Source organism: Parasteatoda tepidariorum, chromosome 10 (genome assembly GCF_982258835.1).
Source record: "Parasteatoda tepidariorum strain Cologne lab strain chromosome 10, Ptep-v5.0, whole genome shotgun sequence".
Taxonomy (NCBI): Eukaryota; Metazoa; Arthropoda; class Arachnida; order Araneae; family Theridiidae; genus Parasteatoda; species Parasteatoda tepidariorum.
In genome coordinates, this window is record NC_141764.1 from 85,439,494 (window position 1) to 85,466,231 (window position 26,738).

Sequence of the window (26,738 nt, forward strand, 5' to 3'; positions counted from 1 at the left end):
AAAAGAGAGTTTTTAGTATCTTCATAATAATGAATACTTCATTTATATTATTAAAGTCTTGAGCGGAATAAAGCAACTAGATTTTAAATTAGGTATTTTATTTATTTATTTTTTAAAAAATAAATATATAAATTAAATTTTCTCTTTTGTAGTATTCCTTTTATCAATCATTTGCTTGAATAAAATAACTAAATTTACATAAAAATAACATAATATAAATAAGATGCATTGTTTTTACAAACTATGTACTTGGAAAACATTATTATGGAGGAATTATTGTTTATTTTTTTAAGTTATGTTTTTAATTGCTTAAGATTTCTGAAAATAAATTTGTTTACCTTTTCTTCGGGTATTTAATGTTTTTTTTTTCCTTTTCTCTAATTTTTAAATAATCTGAAATAAAATTCTTTTATTCAGACTTTTTTTTTCAAATATTTATATTAAAAGCTATACACTATATTTTGCTCAAGACTGTTTTTTTATTAAGTAAAAATATTTAAAAATTCAGTTTGTGAAATATAATTATATACTTATAATAGTATCTTATCTTATCTTCTACTGCTAGTTTTGAATAGAAAATATCAAAGTTTTATCTTTACTTTTTCATTTAAACTTGAATATGCAATTATGATAAATTTAGGCATGATAAATTGTAATTAACATTGTTTCTTTTATACTCTAAAGTTAGGTAACTGTAATACCTGTATAAGTATGTCATAAATATTTAAGTAAACTTATTCTGTATTTTTATTATGTTTGTTTAATTTTAATTTTTTTTAACGTTTTTAAATGTTGTGTGATGAAAAGAAAGAAATTTAATATTTTATTTAAAAGTTTTATAAATCTTATGATATTTATATATGATTGATTAAAAAATAAATACTAATATATTTTATTTATGAAAATTACTTTTATTATTTATTTAATGCAATAAATTAATTCTCATATAATGTCTGATTGGGGTGGGCAAATTACTTCTTAGTTAGTGAAAAGTATTTTATAAGTATTATTAGATGGTGTGATTGTGCAGAATAGCCGAGGGTGCTTTTGAATATTCTGATTCTTTTTAGTAAATTACTAACTTTATTTTAATTAATATACTGAATATAAATTATTATTGATATTGTGCTATAGCTTGAAATTTTGACAGTGTCATATAGAAGGTGATCATAAACTTTCATCTGTCTAGAACTTATTTACTAGAAAATTATTAGAATAAATATGACCTAATATCACTGCAGGAAACAAAATGTGAGTGTAAGAAAAATTTATAATGTTTTTTGGAAGAAAAAAAAACATTAAAACAACAAAATTACTTTTGAAATTATTTAACTCATTTTAGGCCAAGCATAGAAATTTTATAAAATTTGGCACTATTTTCATTGAATTATGCTTACATTACATTTATTAAGAAACAAAAAAGCTTCATGTATGAAAAATTATATTTTATGTAAGAAATAAAATGATGTTTATTGACACCATTCACCAAATAAACAAACAAATCATTTAGTTGAAAATTTTTTTTATGAAATTTGTTTTATTATTTTTTTAATTTACTGACTTGCAACTTTAATCTATCATAAAAACATACACTACCAGTCAAAAGTTTGCGAAAATTTTGAAATCTGCAAAGAAAAGGTCTAAATTCAAATGTTCATACAACTGCGAAAAATCATTCAAATGACATGAAAATTTGATATGTTCTAAAGTGAACCTTCTATTGTTAGTTACATATGATCAAATTGCAATACTTTGTTTTTTGCGAACTGAATCCAGCTTTTCATCACGAGTTGTTTCTATGGTGAAAAAAGTTGTTAAGTTTGAACACTTGCCAAACTTGCAAAAAATATTTTTTGTACTTTCTGTTAATAGAAAATAGTTATTTGAACAGTTCTATGTAAGCCCTCAAAATTTCAAATCGATTCGATTTTTTTTTGACGAAGTTATAGAATTTTGAAAAACATGCGTACTTCTCTCGATTTTTGAGCATTCCACATATGCAGTCTTCTGGTCTATACATCTTCTATCAAAGAACTTTTTAATTTTTATGTTTTCTATATTTTCAAATAATTAATATTTATTATAAAACAAATACTCTTATTCATTATTGTAATTATTATTGTTTATATTTATTGTTTATATTTATTGCTTACATGTATTAGTTTTGTTGTGATATTTTTACTTTATATTAAATTAAAATAAAAAGTTATAACAATAATTACATAAATAATTCTAAAAAAATAATAACAATAGTATAAAAAATTTTCATTTTTATTAAACTATTTTATTTACAACAGGTCAAATATTTAACATATTCTTATTCGTATTTTGTAATTAAATAAATTAACATTTAAATCTTAGATTCCTCGAACCATCCACCATTTGCTTTTATTATAGCCTTACATATGCATAGCATTCGTTCTAATAAACCAGTAATCACTTCAAGTGATATAGAGTTCCATTCCTGTTGTAAAATGTCCCATAACTGACTTCGATTCAAATATCAGAGCATCGTTTGCAAGAACAAACAAATTTTCGATGAAATGTGACATCTATGAGATATTGTTTTAATTTTATTCATAATAAATTCTATGTAGTAACAATAATTACTATAATAAATAAGAATATTTGTTTTATAATCAATATTAATTATTTGAAAATATAGAAAACATTAAAATTAAAAAGTTCTTTGGTCGAAGATGTATAGACCAAAGGACCGCAAATGTGGAATGCTTAAAAATCGAGAAAAGTACACATGTTTTTCAAAATTCTATAACTTCGTCAAAAAAAATCAAATCAATTTGAAATTTTGAGGGCTTACATAGAACTGTTCAAATAACTATTTTCTATTAACAGAAAGTACAAAAATTTTTTTTTGCAAGTTTGGCAAGTGTTCAAACTTAACAATTTTTTTCACCATAGAAACAACTCGTGATGAAAAGCTGGATTCAGTTCGCAAAAAACAAAGTATTGCAATTTGATCATATGTAGCTAACTGTAGAGGGTTCACCTTAGAACATATCAAATTTTCATGCAATTTGAATGATTTTTCGCAGTTCTATGAACATTTGAATTTAGAACTTTTTTTTGTAGATTTCAAAATTTTCGCAAACTTTTGACCGGTAGTGTATGATACATCTCAAAAGAATTAATTATACATTTTCCAAAAATTTCATTTGTCAATAACCTTTTTAAGTTTAAAAAATTTAATAGTTTAAAAATTTCTCAACAGAAAATGTTTACTCTTATTTAATTGCTAATAATTTATGGATATCTTCAGAATCCTTGACAATAGCAGATACCCTTGCAAATAGAAAATAAAATTAGTGAAAAATATGCGTCACAGTGTTAATAAAAAAAAATATTTATTGAAATGGTGCGTTTGTATACCTTTGGCCAAAAATGGGCTAAAGCAAGACAAGATTGTGTTACATTAAAATTATTTCAATTGTAATCCATAGATTAAAACTTTTTATTGAAAAAACTAGGAGTTTGGCAATATTTTCTTTCTCAAAATTACATTAGTTTTCTCTTGGTGTTTCATTTATAGGTTACTGTCCTGTTTTTTTTTATATTTGACGTTATTATTCAAATAAAGTAAATGAATAATAAGTTTTAATTTAAAAAAAAAATATTAACATCATGAGTTCTCAATTTGTGCCTTTTCTGCACTGAACAATTATAATCATCAAATAAAATGTCAAGTTTTTATGGGACCCATTTCTTTTCTGCACCAATTAATTTCTCTATCTACAACTGTAGCAAAACCACTATTGGTCCTCGTTAAACTGTGCTACCGCAAAGTGCTCGACTTCGCGCGCAGGTCGTCGGGCTACCGAAGCGGGGGTGCCATCCCTTCCGCAGAGGATCAAAATTGTGATGGCATGTCTTCGGATCATCCTCCGGGATGTTTCCCAGACTGTCGCCAATAGCCCAATGTGCAGCTCTAGTGCGACGTAAAGTAACAACAACAACAAATCCACTCGCAACTCAATTACTTTAAAAAGAAAGTGACCTTAACCGTTTCTGAAATAATAAATTTGATTCTTAACAATTTTGAATGATGTGTAAAAATCAAATGACTATTACTGCTCTTATAAACCAATGTTTTTTCATTTCTCCCATTGTTTAAACAAATAAATTTGCATGCTTAATTTATTTCAGAATGAAATATTTGAATCCTGGCTCATAAAAACCATACGAAACTAAATTCAATTTCTTAAAAAAGGGAAAAATGCTTTATTTAAAATGGTGCTTTAGCCAATTGCCATTTCATATGTAATCTATTTTTATTCAAACTGGCACTCTGTATTATTTTATGCTCGCCAATAAAAGTCTAATATCTAGGGAGATAGAGCGTTCGCCTTCCAATGCGGTGAACCGGGTTTGAATCCCAGTTGATATGAATTCCGCATCCGGCTTGCACCTATCACAGTGCTGTTGTGAAATATCCTCAGTGGTAGACGGATCATGGGTTAGAACTCCCCTTGCCGACAGGCTAAACGTGGGAGATTTTCATGTTCTTCCTCTCTATGTAACGCAAATGCTGGTTAGCCCCATCATGAAGTCCTCCATGAAGGCAAATTTCTCCCAATACTTGATCGAGGAGTTTCCTTGTCTTTTGGATTGGGCTCAAAATTACAAGGCTGCGGAGTTGAACATTAGTAGCCATAAACCAATAAAATTGAGTCGGCTGTTCAACGACGGTTATAATATAAAATAAAACTTATATAATATTGTGGCTAAGGTAAAATATTAATAATTAACTAACCACAGACGTTATCCAAAATGTCTTCGTCTTTAATATTCATTGTTAAAATGGTTTTGTGTGCTTCTTAAAAGGAACCCAGTATTAAAAGAAAATGAAATCATGTAAAAACAAAATAGTCTCATGAAGAGAATTCATTTCATGTTCAAACTAAGAAATGGCTAAAATGCACTATAACACTCAAAAAATATAAACCCATACATTTCAGCTAATAAAAAATAAAAACTAGAATGATTTTATGGATAATAATAGTAGGTGGGAATATAAATCCGGAGATCAATCATCAATAATTCTACAAATGAAAAAAATAATCTTAAATATTTCGAGGACCATTAATGATTGTGATGTTTTTTATGATCATCTTCTGTATCAAATTATTAAAATCTTTTAATTCCTAAAAAATCAATTATATATGTTACAGGCAACTAAGTAGGTATGTAGAAAATGTGTATAAGGCTTGGCATTTTTAAGCAAAGTATGGAATTTAATTAACTTTACCTTGATATTGTATACAATGACAAATGTTCTTCTATGTTAATATGTTTTGATTTGATGGATGTAAATCACGTAGAAACTGCATTAATTTGTGCAATGTTTAAACATTTCATGCTTTGCTAAAGGATTTTTGGCATTGTATACTATGTTGGGTTTCCTACTTTGCCAGCAACATATCTAAATTAAATTACCCACATGTCATGTATGAGTTAAATCTTTTTGCCATTCATTGTAAAATACAATTGTAATATTGATACAAAAAAAAATTATTATCTTTACTCCAGACATTTTTTTTTGTGAAAGCAATTAAAACCAAAAATTTTTTTCTAGTGTATGCATTTATTTTTTTCTTAGCATTTATATTTTGATGCTTACAAACTGTATTTATTTACTAATTTTATATGCTTTCAAACTATTTTGTATTGTTTCCATTTTTGTTTTTAAATATGTGAAAATTGTATATATTGTGAGAAATGTTGAAATCGGGTTATTTTTGTCTATCCGACAAATTTTATGAAATAAACTAGTGTTGCAATTATTTTTGGTCATTTATTTCCGCATTGTAATACTAAATAATGCACATTATCTTTAACACTTACATAGTTTCCTACCTATTTTTTTTAATATTAGTCAGAAATGGGAAACTTAAAAATTTGTTTTGTCATTTTTTTTTTTGTACGAACTTAAAACAGGCTTTATTTTTTTTATAATAATTGTAAAGAAAAAGACTTTATTTAAAACATTTTTATAGAACATTCTTATAGAACATTATAATAGTGTAAGTAAAAAATAATAATAACAACACTCAATAAACGTGTAGCACAAATTGTATATAACCCATCAGTCATATTAAGTAGTATATTAATTTTTAAAAAAAATACAAATTTTTTGAGAAACATATGAATATTTATTTAGACACCATATACAGAGTGCCCAAAATGTATTGAAACTGTTAAATATCTTGAATTGGGTACTTGCAGCTCAAGCAGAAGATGATTACTGATACACAGACATGTGACCTATGACTTCAGCCGATCATCTATAAACAAGGTGACATATTAAAGTCGAATAAGTTTTTCCTCATAAGTTGGAATGTTAATGTGGAGTTAGTTAAGTACAATACCGTATAGCACATTGAATTTGTTAAAATATAATTCTTTCTTGTCTACGTCTTTTACTTAACTTAGATATATTATTTATTTATGCATTTTATTCTAACCGTGATACATTTTTGTTTTGTGTACCTGGCAACTTCGATGCATGATTAAGTTGTTTATGTTTGACATGGTTCCGTGTCTTTCTTTGTGTTGAGAAATATTTAGTGAAAGAATACAGAATGTCACTTAAGATAATAGATTCTTGATAGGCTTGACTTGCACAAAATAGAATGGAAATAACTGTTGCTAACGTAAACTACCAATCAGGGTCTACCCACAATACGCCACTTGCAGATATCCCATTACACGTCGATCAAAAATCTAAAAGTATGTGCACTTACGAAATATTTTTATAAGATTCCTTCTGGTGCTTGGGGTTAGGGTTGGGAGCACTGGATACTTAGTTAAAGTAGCGACATACCGCCATGCTTGTGACTGCAATTTACTAGTGACTGCTACTTTCAATAAAGAAATACTGAGTTTCTATTTTTAAACGGACATTGATTAAAATTTTCATAATCTTAAAGACAACTTAAATATTTACTATTTTTTCTTTTAATTCTTTTTTTTTCTTTCTGAAATTATATATTTTGTTTTTATTCTATTCAGGGAAAATAATACCCTATCTACCTAAAATAATACTTTATGTATATATTTCGTCTTCCATAACATGCTATAATTTTTTTTTCTTAACTCTTTACAATTTTTGTAGTCGGTTTTTTATGAGGTTCAAAGGTTTCAATACTTTAAAATTAAAGCATGTGATAAAATAGTTAATAATTAGTTTATTTAAATGTTACCTTTGTCACATTAAAAGACGAAATAGATGAGTTCTGGTTTGTTCAAAAATTAATAAGTATTTTTTTGAGAATTCTAATTCCTATTATATAAATATTGCAAATTTATTCTGCACTGTAGCGAAATTTTACTATAATGAACGAGATATTTAAAATAATCAAAATTAAAGAAACGAAGAGTTCAAATAGAAATTGGATCATCTTACTAAAACGTAGAAATTTTAAATTTATTTATTTGAAAATTATTTAATATGTTTCGCAAGTTTACTTTTAATTCTGGCAGTAAAACAGTAAATATTTAAATGCTATTAAAATCTATTTTTATAGCTTTCTAACGAAGAAATTATTCAAGTTAAAAAATAATATTTGTATAATCTATTTTCATTTCCTTCAGGTGAACATATTAATTTGTTAAACCTTAAATTGAAAAAAAAAAAAACGAAACCTATTTGCTCTGCATTTATATAATATATAAAAATTTACATAATATCTATGTATATATTTCTCTTACACGGCACCAAAAAGCCTCATTACAGCTCCCCGAATGGCGACGTTAGAAAATCGACCAATTATTGCTGCTAAAAATGTCACATGGCAAATCTAGTTGAGGTGGCTCAACATATAGCGCTTTTAAAAACGGAAACAATAACCAGAATGAGCATTATCAGGTTATTCAATTCAGATTCATGTCCTAAAAACATGATAATATTTCATTTAAACTCAATTAAGAATTAATTAATTAATTGAATTGAGAATGCTTTGAAAGGCCGCTGTTGAATTGATATTTGTCTACTGGGAGCTACCTAAACGTCTAAGTGTTTGTATTGAACTTTTTGATTTATGAATGAATTTATTATACACATTTAATTGAATTTATGTGAGTAACTGCAATATTTGATAATTTATTTTGCTAACATGTTTCTCATTTAGCCAATGTTTTGATTTTTTCACCATGTTCAATCTAAATAGCTAATATACTTTTTTAATAGCCAATAAGAACATTGATAGAATTCTTCTACATAAGTACAATACTATGTCTTTGATGATAAAATGCTATGTTTTTGATGATAATATACTATGTCTTTGTGCTAGAACATTGTGTTCATTGGCGAGCGAGCGCAGCGAGCCATGGTTCACGGCGTGAACCACATGGGATTGCGTAGCAATTCTCGGGGGTTGGTGAGCGTTAGCGACCAGAGGGCTGAGCCTCCTAGTATATATATATATAAATTTACATTTAAATTGTCCCGCAGTGGACTGATCGTTAAGACACGGTTCCCAGCAGATCACCGAAGTCAAGCATCAGTGTGCGGGTGGGTGACCACTTGAATCAGCCTGCGTAGGGACCGAGGGTGTGCGGTATTGGTCCTCGTTAAACTGTGCTACCGTAAAGTGCTTGACTTCGCGTGCACGTCGTCGGGCTACCGAAGCGGGGGTGCCATCCCCTCCGCAGAGGATCAAAATTGTGATAGCATGTCTTCAGATCATCCTCAGGGATATTTCCCAGACCGTCGCCAATAGCCCATTGGGCAGCTCTAGTGCGACGTAAATGAACAACAACATAATATATTACATTTACATAATATATATAAATAATATCGTGTAAAATTTGTAACGAATGAATAAATTAATTTCCAACTTACCAGTGTGTCAAATCGGGAAGCTTTTTCCGTAGAACTCCGAATCTGCAATACCAAATAGGAGTTTCAATTTAAAATTTTGAAGTTGCCCCTACTGCCAGGAAGTAAAATCGGGTGATAGAGTTAGGTATTCACTATATATATGTTAAATTCACATTTAGATTTATGATGTAATGTTAGATAGTTTTTCTTTCCCATGCATTTCGGTTGTATATGTATAGTAATAAGTGTTAATAGTTATTTTTTATTTTTCCTAAATGTCAAATTTACCACAAAAAGGTTTATAACAAAAAATAATAATAATGCATGTAAAAAAATAAGAAAAACGCAACTTTTATTTTGATTGTAATATTATGCCTTAATTATTCTTTCAATTTAGGATGCTCCTCTTGTCGGGAAATTTGACGAGCAGTCTTATGTCCCAGACTAGTAGAATCACCAATATTTTGATTCAATGCAATTGGAAAAACAGAAACATTAAAAAAAAAAAACATTTATTGAACAACACTAAGTGCACCCATGAACAACTTACATGCCAAAAAAAATAATTATAATAATAATTAAAGTTGCGTGCTTATTTCTTTTTTGTCAGCCTTGCTTTTTTAAAGTCCTGTCACCTCTATTAGGGAATCAACTTTCTTCTTGTAAACACAAGTTCCACCCTAGTGATTCCAGTAGATCACCGAAGTCAAGCATCACTTGATGCTGTCAGTGACCGGGTGGGTGACCGCTTTGACCAGCATGCAACGGGATCGAGGGTTTGCGATGTTGTTTCTTGTTAACCCGTTCTACAATAAGGATCTCCAATTTGCACGCACCATCATAGAGGATCATCCTCAGAGATGTTTCCCAGACCGTCACCAATATCCCTATTGTAACTTCATAAACTGTTACTACTAATATGCTCCCTTTTTTTAATCAAATTTATTTAATAACTTTAAGGTTGTTTTATTTTTCTTCGTAGCATTGTTTTTTGTTCGCAATGGTATTTAAAATTAGCAAAGTAATTATCCAAACCTTTTTTTTATTTTTAAATTCTAATAATCAGTTTTTAATATTCTGCATTTATTTATCTTAACAGTTTTTCCTAACTTTTTGTTGTTGTTTATTTTAATCTAAACTGTTAAGTCCCGCAGTGGACTGATCGTAAAGACACTGTTCCCAGTAGATCACCGAACTCAAGCACCACTAGCTGCGATCAGTGAGTGACCATTTTGATTTGCATGTAGGTATCAGTCCTTGTTAAGCTGTTCTAACCTTAAAGTGCTCTACGTCGTGCAGGTTGTCAAACTACCTACGCAGGGGAGCCGGATCGGAGCAAAATTCTGACGGAATACCCTCGGATCATCCTCAGGAATGTTTTTCAAACCATCACCAATAGCCCATTCTGCAGCTATGGTGCGACGTAAATGTACTACTACTACCTTCTCCACTACAGAAAGAAATAGATATTCGAAAATTTTTTACAACAGTACATTACGCAATCTATTTATGTGTTGTTTTGTGAAGTGGTTACATTTTTCCAATATAACTTTGGTGACATAAATATCAGAAGGTGTTGATAAGACATGAAAGGTTTAATAAAAATTAACATTTTAAATATATACACTTAAAGACTCTACAGGATTATTTGTAAGTTAAAATGTCTTATCTGATCTTTACAAGTTCGTGGACTGAAAGTCTTACGTTCGTCGGTGACTTCATTTATTTTCTAAATTATACGTAATACGTAGGCCTGTGGGCTTGATACAAAGAACGGCTTTTTTGTTGAAAAGCACATAGCTCAATTTAGGGAAAGACAGCACAAAACACATCAAGGATTCGGCGGGATTCAAATCCGCAACCTTGCCTCTATAGAGTGTTTGACCGAACAAAGGGCTGTTGACGACGATCTGTGAAACATCCCTGACGAAGATCCGAAGACGTGTCATCACAATTTTGATTCTCTGCAGAAGGGGTGGCACCCCTGCTTCAATAGCCTGACGACCTGCGCTCGAAATCGAGCACTTTATGGTTGAACTGTTTAACGAGGACCAGTACTGCACACCTTTGATCCCTTCACAGACTGATCAAAGTGATCATCCAACCGCATATTGACCGCAGCCAGTGATGCTTGACTTCGGTGATCTGTTAGAGACCGTGTCTTAACGATCTGTCCACTGCGCGACAACCATTTCCAGACTTCTGATAAAATGATGATAGAGAGAAGTATTAATTTTTCGACAATAATGAATAAATAACATTATTTAAAGCAAAAAAATAAAGAAAGAAAGAAGAAAATTCACTTGAAAAAAAAATTAAATTTACAATATTTCCGTCCCCTCCGCAGAGGATCAAAATTGTGATGGCATGTCTTCGGATCATCCTCCGGGATGTTTCACAAATCGTCGTCAACAGCCCATTGTGCAGCTCTAGTGCGACGTAAATTAACAACAACAACAATATTTCCGAACAAACTAAAATTCCGAAGTAAAAAAAAATTTGCGGAAAGTTTATTATTGACAAATTTCCTTTTCAGTGCACCGAATTTCATCTCTGTAGATGCATTTCAGCAGGCGGTAGATCGGGCAACATAGTTTTTTTTCTTTACTTCAAGTTTAACAGTTGATAATTTTATTACTAAGTATCGAATTTTCATATTCTAGTGTATTTCGTGTACATTTCTGTACACACCTTCGTAATTTATAGTCAATCAGAACAGTCTTTGCACAGCCAAACAAAATAAAGTGCAAGTTGAGCACTATGAAACTAAGGAAGAGGTGTGCAGCCCGTCGAAAGACGAACTAACAAATTATACCTATATTTAATGAAGAGCGTTATCTTAAGTTGTGAATGCTTTGTGACATAATTAAATGATAGTGATTCGAAAGTTATGAAACTGTTCATATCAGTGATAACAATAGTTCATCCTTGAGTGAGATTTATTTACTTTCATCACATTGATAAACGGAAGTTTTTGAATGAATCAGTTAGTCATAAAGTCTAATTCTGACAAGCTTCAAATGATTTGTGATGTACATGATTGTTGGAAATTGAACATTAAAAATAGTTTGTTCCAATTTATAAATTTTCAATTGTGCTTTAGTTAAAGGTACTTCACAGAACAAATATGCCGATGAAATATCAATTAGGAGCTGTTGATCTTTCAGTGATCGCGGTCTCGCTGCTAATTTCACTTGCAATTGGAATATATGTTCAGGTAACTGGAAAACAAAAGCGAACAACAGAAGAATTTTTAATGGCAGGCAGAGGAATGTCGAAATTTCCTGTTATAATTTCTATTACTGTAACTATGTTATCAGCCTTTACCATGCTAAGCCACCCTGCTGAAATTTACCGTTTTGGTCTTCAACGTGCAATGATGATTGTTTCAACCATTGTTGGTACCTACTTGGCTTCTGTTATATTCATCCCTGTGTATTTCCAAACTAAAGTATCTACTACAAATGAGGTAAGAAATATATTATAAATAATAATAAAATAGTCTATAATCAAATTGTTGGTGTAGTGTTGGTACTTACTTGGCTTCTGTTATATTTATTTCTGTAAATTTCCAAACTAAAGTATCTACTATAAGTGTGGTAAGAAATTTATTATAAATTACGTATTTACTGCCTATGAGGTAAGAAATTTGTTATACTTAACAATAAAATAGTTTATAATCATATTATTGATACTTCCTCTATTTGTTGGTTTATTGTTGGCACTTACTTGGCTTCTGTTATGACCATGTCTTGGGATATTCATCCACTTTTATATGCACTTTGATAATTTTTTTAAAATTTTTTTCCGCACATGCGCAGTATAAGGCAACTACTTCAATTACTCTTATCTGGCGCAGTTTTTATTATTATTTTTTTAATCTTAAAGCAATAATTTCGTTATCAGTTTAAAATTGATTCAAAAGCTTTGTTTAATTTTTTTTAAATATTTAAGCTATAGAAAAAGTGGCACTAGACCTAGTATATATTTCGGACATTTACCAAAGGTCTAGTCATACTAGGTCTGGTTAAGTGCCATTGCCCGGTATACCTTACACTGATGTTTTTTTAAGGTCAAGTGCCACTGCCCGGTATACCCTACACTGATGTTTCTTCTAATCTATCGTCAGTAAGTATTAAAATATCGAATAAATGTAATTATATCCACGAATAAATTAATATCAAATCGGATGTAATAAATATTTTGGACATTCACCAAAGCAACTAATTTGATTATCAACATTCACCGGTGAAAGTCAACAACCACCGATTTCGGTCATTCTCAGTAACATGCACATCATTTACATAACAACCTCATCAGGACGATTATTTCATATTTTGCCTAAATAGCATCCGGCATTTCAAAAAATAAAAATGAATTATTGGTACTTACTTAGCTTTTGTCGTATTTATTCTTGTACTAAAGTACCTACTAGAAATCTACCATCCAAACTAAAGTATGTTCTACAAATCAGTTAAGAAATTTATTATACATAGCAGTAAAATAGTTTATAATCAAATTGTTGGTACTTATTCAATTCGTTGGTATATTTTCAGTATTTTACTTGACAATGAAATGCATACCAATAAAATGAAGTAAGAAATGAAGTTTCTTACAAATGAAGTAAGAAATTTATTAAATTAAGCAATAAAATAGTTTATAAAACAAATTGTTGGTACTTACTCAATTTTTTGGTACTAACTTGTCCTCTGTTATATTTATCCTTGCTTGTTTCCAAACTAAAGTACCTGCTACAATTGTGGTAAGAAATTCATTATGCATACCAATAAAATAGTTTATAATCAAGTTGTTGGTACTTATTCATTTCGTTAGTATACTGTTAGTACTTACTTGGTTTCGGTCATATTTATCCCTGTGTATTTCCGAACTAAAGTACCTACTACAAATGAGGTAAGAAATTTATTATACATGGCAATAAAATAGTTTTAATAAAATTTAAGAATAAAAACTTTTTATGGCTTTGCACGAAAAAGTAAGAAATAAAATATTGCATGTAATTTATAGGAATCGAGGGTACTTTTCCATTTCGCCGGCACAAGTAAACTAAATTTTTTTTTAAATAGACATCACTAAAAAATAAATAGTTGGATTTACGTTAATCCGGTGACTTTTCATTGTCAACTTGATCACTTGTTCCGGCGAAATGGGGAAGTACAGAATCGAGTTTATTTAGTTTCAGTCCTGATATTTTTATTTTATAAAAATTTTATTTTAAAGTGTGTTGTAAGAATTTGTAATAAAGTCTTTAAAGAAAGCAGTTTGAAAGTTGCTGGATTATTTAATGTCTCAATTGTTATTCGAAAATCTTTTCGTTTGCTTTCCTTAAAAAGTTTTATACATTTTGAATACAAATCTGTTAACATAGAAATAATATATTGGTGTTTTTCCCTGATTTATTGTGCGCTAAAGGCAGAACTTTGTAATAAGCATATTTTACAATATTCTTAAATTGTTGAAAATTCACTAATTTAATTTTATTTACATAAAAGGAAATTTTTTTCATGATTTTTACTTTTAGAAGACGGTTTAAGGAAAATATAACTACAAATCGAACAGTCTAAGAGTTTGAAAACGTTACTATCGTGTTAATTGTTCAGAAATGCTTTTAAATATAAACGCATAGATTAAAACAGATTAAAAAATTTAAAAAAAAGAAACTACAAATTCGAAAATATTTTTTATTTTTTGCATCAACTAAGAATTCGGCTCTCATTTATACATGGATTCTAATCTTAACAGAATTTGATGTTAATCATAGCCAAATCCCTGGATGTCAAAAATGTTGTAAATAAGCAATATCGAAAAAAAAATATTTCCTCAAACATGTTTTTTAAGCTACGCTAAAAAATGTTTTGTTCATGTATGCATATTCGAAAAAACTTTTTTCAAAATCAATACCTTCTTTTTTTAAAAAAGTTTTCGTTATTTTGAAAGAAAAAATTGTATTTCGTAAGATTTTACTTTTTTTTATATTTCTAAATTTATAGGAGCATATTTTATACTTTAAAAAAATATTAATAATATTGGATTTGAACTTTCAGAATTGTTTATGCTTATCAGGTATTTTTAGGAGATTAATTAACGCGCATTGTTAAAATTTTTGAGAATTTCTTTTAAAGTTTTTTTAATATTAAAATAAACGAACGGCATAAATTTTTGAACGGAATGCTGTAGAAAACATGATGGAACTTTTTAATAAGATTTAAGTAAGCAGCCAAACATGAAAAATTTAATCACAGAGCCAAATGTATTTTTCGTGCAGAAATAAGTTGTCTCTCTGTGGTAAACGTTTCTAATTTCGACTATCACATGATACTTTGCCTCAAAATTATCTTTTCAACTTTGAAGTGACCATGATATACATCAGCTAGCTAAATCGCGTGGTATGTTTAAAAAGCGAATGTTTTTTTAAAAGTTTTTTTAGTGTTATTTGTGCGAATAAATATCTAAATTAACTAAGCAATATATTTAATTAAGTAAACACTTCATTTGCTCCATAGATTGAAAAAGTGAGAAAGTGGAGATATTCCGAGTGCTCAAACAAGGACGCCCATATTCAAGACTCACTAGACGTAAATGAATAAAACAAAACAGGTTTGAAAAATAAAACGCTAAGCTGCAAACTAGAAAATGAAAAATTAGACAACGGTAAGAAACAAAACTTGAAAGACCGCGGTAGCCGTGAAGCTAATAAGGGGAGGGTGTATTTCCAAGCGCTATCGAGGACAGCGTGAGGAACTAAAGTGATTAAAAAAGGAATCTGCATTCAAATGAATGAATCAAGATTCCAGAGAATGAAGATTAGCTGGTATGACAGGTGGCGGAAGGAATTTTGGGGTTTTATCGAAATGAAATTGATCCTCAAGGTTCCAGCAATGTGCAACAATCGATGAGGTACCAAATTCTTGATGCTTGACTTATCTGTATATTCCTCTAATCTAAAGCGCGTTTGGTTTGCTTGATGTAGACAAGGCTACACTAACAAGGTATGTGGTAAATTAACACCTTGAAAAAAGGAAACCTTCGCAAGGATCACTAAGGATCGGTTTTTCTTGTTTACGGTTGCCCGTACGAAGGCCTTCTCTCTTCTATGAGGTGTTATGTAAATTCCCCCTGCAGTGAACCGATATTGTCACTCTTGCCAAGAATGCTACATATATCTGAGGGAGCACTCGCGAATATAGGGGAGATTAGGATAAAACCGGCTGGAGGAGTGAAACCTGGTAGCAGGGTAAAACTGGGTACCGTTCTGTTTTCCAGCAGACAAACTTTTGAACTACCTTTAGATAGTCAAGAAGAAAGACCTACCATATTTGGCATGTTGTTGTTGATTAAATCACGGCGTCTGTGTTGGTAGGTTTGTTTACTGTGTCAACTTAATAATGTTCTCTTGTTTTTAAGCTCCTCATTAACTAGTTTCCAATTATAAAAACTACTTTTAGTCCAGCTTATTATACGTTTACTAAAGATTCACTTCCTAACAAACAGTGACTTAGGACGATAAGTAAAATGTTTCTGTTTCGTTTTGATAACCTCTGCTCCCGGGGTAAAAACAGATTCTTGCCGGATCACATCCCATGAACTTGAAATTTAAGCTGAGCCCACAAAAGCGACAGCGCAACAGAAGAAAATAGTAACTATATTCAATGCTGAACAAAGATTTTATGGGCCCCAGAACAAAACTCATTCCAAGCCCCATCCTCAAAACGCAAAAAGCGAAGCGGGGGTGCCATCCCCTCTGCAGAGGATCAAAATTGTGATGGCATGTCTTCGCATCATCCCCAGGGATGTTTTCCAGACCGTCGCAAATAGCCCATTGTGCAGCTCTAGAGCGACGTAAATGAACTACAACTACAAAATGCAAAAAGCCTTATTTTTATCTTTTGTAGAAGTATTGAAGACTTTTTGAGAATGATATATTGTATATGTTACCGACAAAGTATGAAACACCGGCATTGTTTAGAATGCCTTGGCATTGTATATAATGCCGGATGTTTTTAGGCAAAGTATGAAATGTGAAAAGTATTACATACTTTCCCAAGGCATTGTATAAAATACCTAGGCATTCTATAGAATGGCAAAGTATTAGGCAAATTATGAAAAAAAAACATACTGATGAGGTTATTATGTAAATGATGTGCATGTTACTGTGAATGACCGAAATCGGTGGTTGTTGACTTTCACCGGTGAATGTTGACAATCACATAGTCGCTTTGGTGAATGTTCGAAATATTTATTACATCCAATTTGATATTAATTTATTCGTGGATATAATTGCATTATATACAATACCTAGGTATTCTATAGAATGCCCGATTCCAAACTTTGCCGGTAACATATACAACTAAACAAGGAATATCTTGATCGAATTAGACATTTTCTAGGTCAAGCAGTTTTATTCCGACAGGCCTTCAAATCTTAGAAACAAGGTATTACCACCCCTTCCCCTAATTGTAGTTTCTGTTTTTTTTCTTCTGAAAAGCATAGAGGAAAGGCTAGGGTCACCGATCCTTCGGTGTACTGAAAAATATCAGTGTTTGTAAGATAGTAGGTATAAAATAAATAAATAGATAAAAAAGGGCACTTAATGCTAAAAAAGTGTGAAAGCAACAAAACTTATTTATATTTGGTGCTTTTGCACGTAAAGCTGGGGAAATAGTTTTCAGGAATTTCTTATTTTTCAACAGTGACTACTGAAACACTTATTTTCAGGAATATCATCATGCGATACAACTATTAGTCTGCATTTACTTACTGCAATATGAATTGAAGAAATATTTTTTTTTAATTCAAATACTCTAGTTGACAATTTTTTCTTTTCAGTATCTTGAGCTTCGATTTGGAAGAAAAACAAGATTTCTTGTATCAGCCTTGTTCAATATAAATATGGTTTGTAAGAAATTTTTTTAGGAAGTTTAAAACTTAGGACTGTTTTGGTTTCATAATAATAAAATTGTTCACTTTTCAGATAGTCTTTATGTCTGTTGTTTTGTATGCTCCAGCCTTAGCTCTCAATGCTGTTACGGATCTATCTTTGGAGTTGTCAATAACTGTGATTGGTGTTGTGTGCACTCTTTATTGTACATTGGTAAGTAACATTGGTATTGGAATTGAAATTCCGCATAATTTTCGCAACCTTCCGATATAATTGTTCGATTTAAAACTCTTCGAAGTCTGAAAAGGAATCATTGAATGATGTCAACTAATTTATTAATTTGAAATAAGGGAATAAACATATGGAGAACTTAAAACGTATGGATAACATATGGGGAAATAACCTGGAATTTTGAAGAGTTTTCATTACATCATTTATGGCTATGCCAGTCGTTTGCCTTATACTATTAATGACTTTTTTAAAAAGAAAAGAAAAATACTGAAAATAAATTATTTCATCTTCGTATTTTTATTTAAAAAAAACTATTCGTTAGCTCAATAACTCAGAATTTAGGAAAAAATAAATTCAAATATTATGCTTTTTTTAATCAAATTTAATAAATTCATTAACCTAAACATTATGTTACAAATTTAAAATTATTTTTTATAATTTTGTGAATATTCTTTTTTTATAAGGCTTAATATTTTAGACGGGCTCTAATGTTGTTGTTGTGGGCCATTAAGGCAGAGGGGGTGTGATTTTTCATGCTTTCCAGTGACGTCATTTATGGCAAAAAATTCAACTTCTGTCACATCCGTTTATAGAGCGAACCCATTCATACATCCATTCATTCATTCAAAGATCGCAATTTTGACCAGAAACAGAGAACGATCAATCGCTAATTCAGTACCCCCCCCAGAGGTATCGATTTGTTATTTGAACATGGAGGACTTTGTGACCAGACCTGTCACCATTAGTCTTCGAAAGGCTGGATTCGAACTCTCGGTCTCACAAACGTGAGTCTAGCTCCCTGCCAACCAGACTATCCCTGCCACGGACCCTAATTAAACAGTTTTTATAAAATTTTCTAGAAAGTCGCATGATTCTAACGTAATATGGAGAGAAAATAACGCTTAATTTATTTTTTATAGAAGACTTCATTCGATTTGATTAATGAATTTTTTTTTTTTGCTAAGTGGTACTGATCTCACCATTAAAACTTTTACATCAAGCAGTTTTGTAACCATTTTCTTTATTGGGCTCCAGGTGTAAGTAAGTTAATATTGAGTAGTTACAGATGATAAATCTAAATGGCTACATCCGTTTTCTATAACCATCGAAAGAATATTTAGAGCAAAGGGTTAATTAGTTATCTAATTTATATGAAATTGCGTTTATATAATTCCTTGAAGTTTAATATGGAAGATGAAGAATCCACTATCTATCTGAAGAGGATCGTTAAATAGCCACGATAATTATCTTTTTATCTAAGGGGCTATAGGTATCAAATTAAATCTTTCATTTTCAATCGGCAATCAGTCGAAGCTATAGGAGGCTCTACCGTAACAAATCAATTACGACCAGGTGAATGATACAGTATTATTTGAAGGTGCTGATGTATAAGAAGCTGAGCTCTGTTGATAATATCACCCTTCTGTCTTAAGAAAAATGCTATCACTGGAAAGTGTTTGCTCTTAAGTCTACAAGGTGTCCTGAAATATGCACAGGTAACTTCGATTGAAAGCACAGGTTTTAATTGAAAATTTCGGTTGATCATGTATACAATATTTCAAATCAGGAAAATGGGCTCTATGACTTTACTGGCATATACGCAATCTTCTGCGAAATTTTCTGTTACAGTGTTGAGTTAATGTGGCTGACATTCGATGATAAAGTACTCAGTTCCACTTTTAACCCCTTGGAGACGGATGATTCAGAAAAGTATTCGTACGAAATCAGAATCAGGATGTAATTAAATAAAAAACGGTAACTTAAATGTAGTCGTTGCTAATTTTATAGACATACTTTGCTTTTACTTTAATTACTGTTAGTTTAATCATATATATAATCAATGTTAATTCAAAGTATAACTAAATAGTTTCATTTTGAACAAAGTAATGGTGAATTAAATAAATCAAACAATTATAACTCCGTCCAGAAATAAACTGTTAAAGAACCAGTTTTATGCTGTTTTTATGCTGGCACGTATTTGTGACAGTCGGCGCGAAAGGGTTAAGGAACTGGTGAGGTAAGCTTGCGCTGTCATAATACAAGAATACTGTTTGACCAGTTTACTGTGAGTTTTTCTATTTTCATTTTGTATTATATTTTCAAGATTTTGTATGAAATTTCTCTTCTGATTTGATTTTTTGTATTTCTGGTATTTTTCCTGGACTTTCACAAAACTTTTGGGGTACTGAAAGAGAAAGTTTTGACATTTGTCTGGCTCTTTCAATAGAAAAGGTTTTGTTTTATGGCTTACGGAGCTAGTACCCCCTGAAGACGTAGGCTTCGGTGGCCATATTTTTATTTTATTTTTATTGTTTTTTTCTTTATTGCTTCTACAAGAATACAGTCTTATAGTGTTAAATTGCATGATTGGACTAAAAATTGAGAAATTATACGACCGAATGACCTAAACAATGAAAGACAGATTATTTCGCTGTTCTTTTCTGTAAAGATAGATTTTTAATTACCCAGCACTTTCTTACTCCTTTCTTCTTTCGTTATCAAAAATTCATTTCATAATTGTCACTATTTTGAAATCGTACTTGAATTTTGGGACACCCTCGACAGATGGAGAAAAAAAAAACGAAGAGGGTATAAAAAAGTTCGACAAAAATTGATAGAAGGAGTAGACTTGACACGTGAATATATTTTTATTTTATATTTGATGCTTTTTTTTTAAAAGATATCTTCCCTGTGCGAATTTAATTTTTTTCCTTATTTTTCATTCGTATTTTATAATTATAAACGATTAAGCAGAAAATTACCAAAGATGAATTCATTATTTGCTTGAAATCTTTTACATTTTTGTTATGATTATTGCAATCAATTTAAATGCTTCGTAAATATTATACTTTATTTTCATAGGGCGGATTAAAAGCTGTATTATGGACAGATGTTTTTCAAGCAGGGTTGATGCTGTTGTGTTTCATTGTAATATACATAAAAGGCATTGACGAAGCGGGAGGTGTGTCCGAAATTTATAAACGTGCACGCGATGGTCAAAGACTGGACATTTTTAAGTAAGCTTATTTACTTAAAGTTATTTTAAACGTATTCTGTAAATTAACGATTTTAATCATAGACGAAGGGAATTTATAATCCTGATAAAGTATTCACTGAGTATATTGAGAGAAAGATGCACAAAAATTTTAATATCTCATTGTCCTCATTGGTATACGGTCATGGGGGAGAGTTCCCTTGCTATCAGGCTAACCGTGGGAGGTCTTCCTCTAAAAATGTAGCGCAAATGCAGAGAAGTCCCATCAAAAAATTCTCCCCGAAGGCAAATTTCAACCAATGCATGATCCAGGAGCTCCTTGCTTTCTGGAATGGGTTCATAATTACTAGTATACGGAGTTGATTATATAGATAGTCGTCAACTCGAAATTGAGTCAGCTGTTTAATGACAGTTATAAAAATAGTTTCGTTGAAATCTAAAAATGAAACTTTAAACCTTAGCATTGAGGCAAATAAGATCAAAATGTTCAACTACAATGTTAAAATTTATACACAGTTATACACTATTATTCAAATTTCTTAGAGAAAGACCACGTAAAAAAATTGTTTCATGATTAATTCATAAAAATTTAGTTTATGACCTTAATAAAAATGTGGTACTAAGTTTTCAGCAAATCCTCAATTTGCATTATTTTATCGCTTTTTACTTATTGATTTAAATTTAGACAAAGAATTTTGAATAATATTTAAAAAAATTACAAAAAGAAAAAAAATATATAACCTCTCTAAAACTTAATTCATAAAGCTTTTCTGTTTTAATAATGTTCTCGGAATCTGTTCTTATTTTTCCTTAATTAATTTTATTTAGTCGGTGGCGAAGAAACGTAAATTTTTTTTTTCTGTCTAGTTGTTATTTTCTTCCAGAAACGTTTTTAAATAATTAAAAAAACTATTAATTAAAATTGTTTCTTTTAGTCTTCTAAACATAAAAAAACGAACTGAATAAAAATTAAAAATCTACAAACATTTTAATTACAAAAAAAGGGGACTAAAGATATAAGATTTTAAAATTTTAAGTCATTTTTATGACATTACGTTGTTTTTCAAATTGCTTGTATTAATCATTGAGAAGCTAAAGTCTACCATATTGAATACAAAACTTTAAAGTGTTATCTTTATTTTTTATTAATACACTAAATGCTTTTTTTAATCATTGTTTATCTTTTTTTCGTTGTGTTGTCTACCGCAACTTGAAATAAGTGTATATGCTTGCATTATACCTTGATTAATAATAATACTTGTATAATTCTCAATCGAACTTTTTAGGAACTAGAACATTCCGTCTCCAGCTCGCTCCACCCACTCCATAGTTTATTCTCATTCCTCATTGTCAATTTCTTCTTAGGCATCAATATTTTCCACAAAATACAGAATATTTTGGATTCAAAATGTACAATTGTTTTTTTCTTTATGTAAGAACACTTTGCTAGCGTGTGAACCATAACGAAATCGACAGTTTCCAGGATTTTAAAAATACTAATTTGAACTAGAGAAAATAAAGTTTAGCTTTATAAACACAAAGTGTGTGAGTCAATAAGAAGTAATGAATGAGAGATAATTTTACTCGTTTACGAATGAATGAGAGATAATTTAACAATTTAAATCGGAAATGATTCTCATCGCTCTTCATTCATTTTTTTTCTCCAAATTTCACTGTAAATGTTAACGATCTGGCAACACGTAATCATTCTCTTCATTTGCTATTTTTGATTGAAATCTACTCGAGCACGAGTCTTTAAGATAAAGAAAAAAAGATCTGTGGGGGGGGATTTTTTTCCCCACAGCAATGGATAAATAGTCAATATTTAAAGCAAAAAACTGGAAAAAAATAACGAAAAATCACTTGAAATTGTATTAACTTTCGAACAAATGGTAATTTAAACAAAATCTCGTTCAATTTATTATACAAAATTGCTCATCAAATCAGTTTATCAAATTTCGTCTCTCGATGCATTTCAACAGATATCTAAATCGACAAAATTCGTTCTTTTAATTCATTATTTTTTTAAAGAACTACATGTTGAATAGTTAATAATTCTCGAAATAAGAATCGAATCGTTTTTTTTTATCTCCATCGAACTCCTTGTACACTTTTCAACACACCTTTGTAATTTCAAGTTTTTAAGTTTAAGGGTTTGTGAGCAGAAAAGCAAAATGCAAAGCAAAAAAAGTGAGAAAAAATTTGCAAAAGAAGCACTTAAGATTTTAATAACTTCCGAACAAACCCGAATAAAAAAAATAATTTAAGTTCATAAAGAAATAGGGCCCATTCAGAATGTTAACTTTCATCTCTGTAGTTGCATTCTTGCTCCTGTAGAGCAGCCCGTATGGTATTTTTTTCCCCAACAAGTTTAACAGTTAATAAATCTCAAACAAATCAAATAATGTAATATTCTTTTATGGCATTGTAATTCCTGTAGACTTTTCTGCAAACTTTCATTACTTCAAATTTCTTAGTCTTATAATTTTTGAGGCAGCAAAGCAAATTGCAACATTAAGTTGAACACCCAAAACAGCGACCCTTAAGGTTTTTTTAATATAGAGATAAATGTAATTTACCACATAATCTGAAAACGCAACATATATAATTTTTATTTATACATATTTTCTTTTGTTTTTATTACAGTATGGACATAGATTTGACTACTAGATACACATTTCTGAATGTATTCATCAAGGGTGTTGTATCAGCATTGTCTTATTATGGCACAAGCCAAATTGAAGTTCAGCGAATGTTGAGCATTTCGAATGTATCAAAGGCAAAATCGTAAGTATTTGTTATTATACATATCGCCCTCAGGGCTGCCAAATACCACAAGTTTTTGCAAAATACTTCATCGAGTGGTAGATAATTTAAAGCTAAAGTTTTCAGAAATTTCGGTAATTTTACCAACATTTCAAAAGCTTTACCACGTGGGAGCTGGAACGAAGTAGTATTTCTTATAAACTTTTGAATCATTCACACGTAATGGTAGTAAGAACAACTTTAAATCTCATTTACCAAACAAAGAATTATACATTAAAATATAAACTTTGCTACCACTAGAAAATGTTTCCCCAAAAAGAGCCTTTCATTTTGTCAACTTTTATAGTTAAAAATAAGTATAAAATTTTATTCGAGTTAAATACTTTATTATTATTGTATAAGGTATTTTGTTTTTTTATGTAAGTTTTTTTTTCAATGCAGTAATTAATGCTCAGCTAAGAGCTGATGAAAAACTTGTTTTCTCGATTTAAGATGAATAGTTTTTTGAAAGTGATTAAGTTTTAACGTTTTCCAAAGAATACAACTCTTAATTTTTTCAAACAATTCAAATATTCAGTTTATTTTGTCCTTTAAGAAAACAACTATTGTGAAAAATATTAAATAGAGAACAAATAAACAAAAATATAGATCATTGGATATATATATATATATATATATATATATATATATATATATATATATATATATATATATATATATAAAAAGTAATTTAACTGCTTGAAACATTAATTTTAAAAATTGTAAGGAGATTTTTAAAATAAATGTGTTAAATAATCACTGTTAAATAAAAGCAATTTTTTTTTTATGCTTCTAAAATTTTAATTAATTTTTCTGACTCTATTAAAACAGCTTTAATTGCAAAATTATTCATTAAAATGTTTCAAAATTGAATAAAGTAACCTATTTGTTTTGTTAATATAGTAACCTATTTGTTTTGTTAACACTTTAACAGTTTTATGAGTTTCGTGATTCTGATAATGTATCCTTTTATACAGTAATACCAATAAAGTCTCAATAATTATAACAGCAGCGTTATGTTTGTAATCTAACGTCTAGTAGATATACATAATAGATATAGTCATAATTCACACGGACAATTATAGTTATCATAAGGGATTTCAGTAACAGTTTGTCCTGTTTAAGTACCTGTCTTATCTTTAATGCTTCATCCATTAAGTGTTAAAATACAAGCTCATTCGAAACTGCAATGTATCTCTCATTCACAAAGTACGTTTCTCTCAAGACTGGCTATTAGTAAGCCGAACATAAATTACTAACATTCCATTTGCAACAGGTATATTTATTTAAATGGTTTCTGGATAGAATTAACTCTGAAGTATTTCTTAACTATACAAATTATGAAAGAAAACTTAATTATAAATTTCCATAGTATTCTCTACGATTTAAAACGAAATTAAATTTATTAAATTTATCTTAATGCATACTATTGTTTAATGGAAAATATGTTTTTTTTTATGAGAACAGGACCCATGTAAATTTAAAACTATTGAAGAGGCGCAAGGTTTTTTTTGTGATTTTGAAAAGAATGTTATGAGTCCCACGTTTTTTTATGTGTACTTTACCCAGCGTTTTTTTTCTTGGCACAAAATTGTTAATTCATACTTAATTGTTAATTCATACTAATAATTCATACTAAATGCAGTGCAATTGATAAAACAGCGTAAGTGCTCCACGATAAATTTCGAAAAAAAAAGTGTCTTACTAACCAGTTTTTTTCAATTGCTACTGCTATGAATGCTGAAATAGAATTTTAAAGAAAGAATGAAATAAAATTTATTTTTGAGAATTGTTTTTTTTTCAATAAATAGCTTTCCTAAAAAGTCATATAAGCGTATCAATTTTGAATTTTTTTCACTTGCATTGATTTTCCAATTTCACGACAGATTACTAAGCAATAATTTAGTTTTGTTTCATGCATTTCACAGGTTTTAACCCTGGTTTTTTCTCAATATTTTGTACAAGTACAGTTCAAATTAAATGAAAAATATTCTATTTAGCATAAAATATTAATATTATAATTTATAGTTACGAAATACAGAAGGATACAGGCGTCTTCTTATGGGTAGAAGGTAAAATCGTCCAAACACGGCTCACTTTCACACAATACTTTTTCAAATTTGAACTCATTTGCAGTTATTTAGATCTAAGATAGTTATTTATCATTGAAATTTTTTAACTTACAAAATCAACTTTCGATTAATTTTTGAATATGAATAAAACAAAATTTCAAACTATTTTCTTTTGTGTGTGGATTCTATATTTTAAGTACAAATATAATTCCAATAATCTGATAGTTTTTTTTGTAATTTTAAGACTTTTTATGATTAAAAAATACCAATATATATTTATGCTTGCAATTAGAGCGTTAGAAAAATCCTGTATAAAAGCGACACGGGTATCCCACATGCATCAAAGGGTTAAGTACCTTGTACATTTTTACTCCTTTATTTGTCCTGATAAAGTACGATAATTAAAAAAATACCTTCAAAGAATTATGTATTTTAGTTAATAGTCTTCGTAAAATCCATATTTATTCATTAAATTTTTTTTCCTTGTGTTTCAGTTAATGTCTTCCAGAATAAGATATTGGAAAGGTAATTTTCCACTTTTCAGTACGCAAAACTAAGACACATTGTAAAAAGAAATGTTTAAAACATAAAATAAAAATAAATACCCAAGCTAATAAAAAAAATTGCACAGTTTAAACTAGTTGCTTCTTTCATGTCAACTTACAGATAATTGCATGTCCGGAATTTTCTTATTCATTCATTAACTAAAATTATTTTTAAATAATTTTTGTTTCATTTTATTCATTGAAATGTGGTCCATTGAACCAATTTACCAAACTACCGAGATTCGGAAGCATTTATAAAATTCGAGAATAGAAAGACTTTAAATTATGAAAAAGTTTTTTTAAAAAAAGCAATCTTAATACTTAAAATTCGGTAACTAAATTCATGAGAGCATAT

At 29.6% G+C, this 26,738-nt stretch overlaps 1 protein-coding gene across 1 annotated transcript in view; it reads left to right on the forward strand.

Moving 5' to 3' along the window:
* Positions 1-11,236: 11,236 nt before the first annotated feature.
* The window catches only part of LOC107448601 (putative sodium-dependent multivitamin transporter), a 45,486-nt gene continuing 29,984 nt past the window's right edge, over positions 11,237-26,738 (forward strand). Inside the window, exons 1-5 of the mRNA XM_043048909.3 lie at positions 11,237-12,308; positions 17,684-17,749; positions 17,829-17,948; positions 20,829-20,983; positions 23,608-23,748. Of these exons, the coding sequence (XP_042904843.2) occupies positions 11,967-12,308; positions 17,684-17,749; positions 17,829-17,948; positions 20,829-20,983; positions 23,608-23,748 (824 nt within the window). The 5' untranslated portion in view covers positions 11,237-11,966. The remainder of the gene's footprint in view (positions 12,309-17,683; positions 17,750-17,828; positions 17,949-20,828; positions 20,984-23,607; positions 23,749-26,738) is intronic.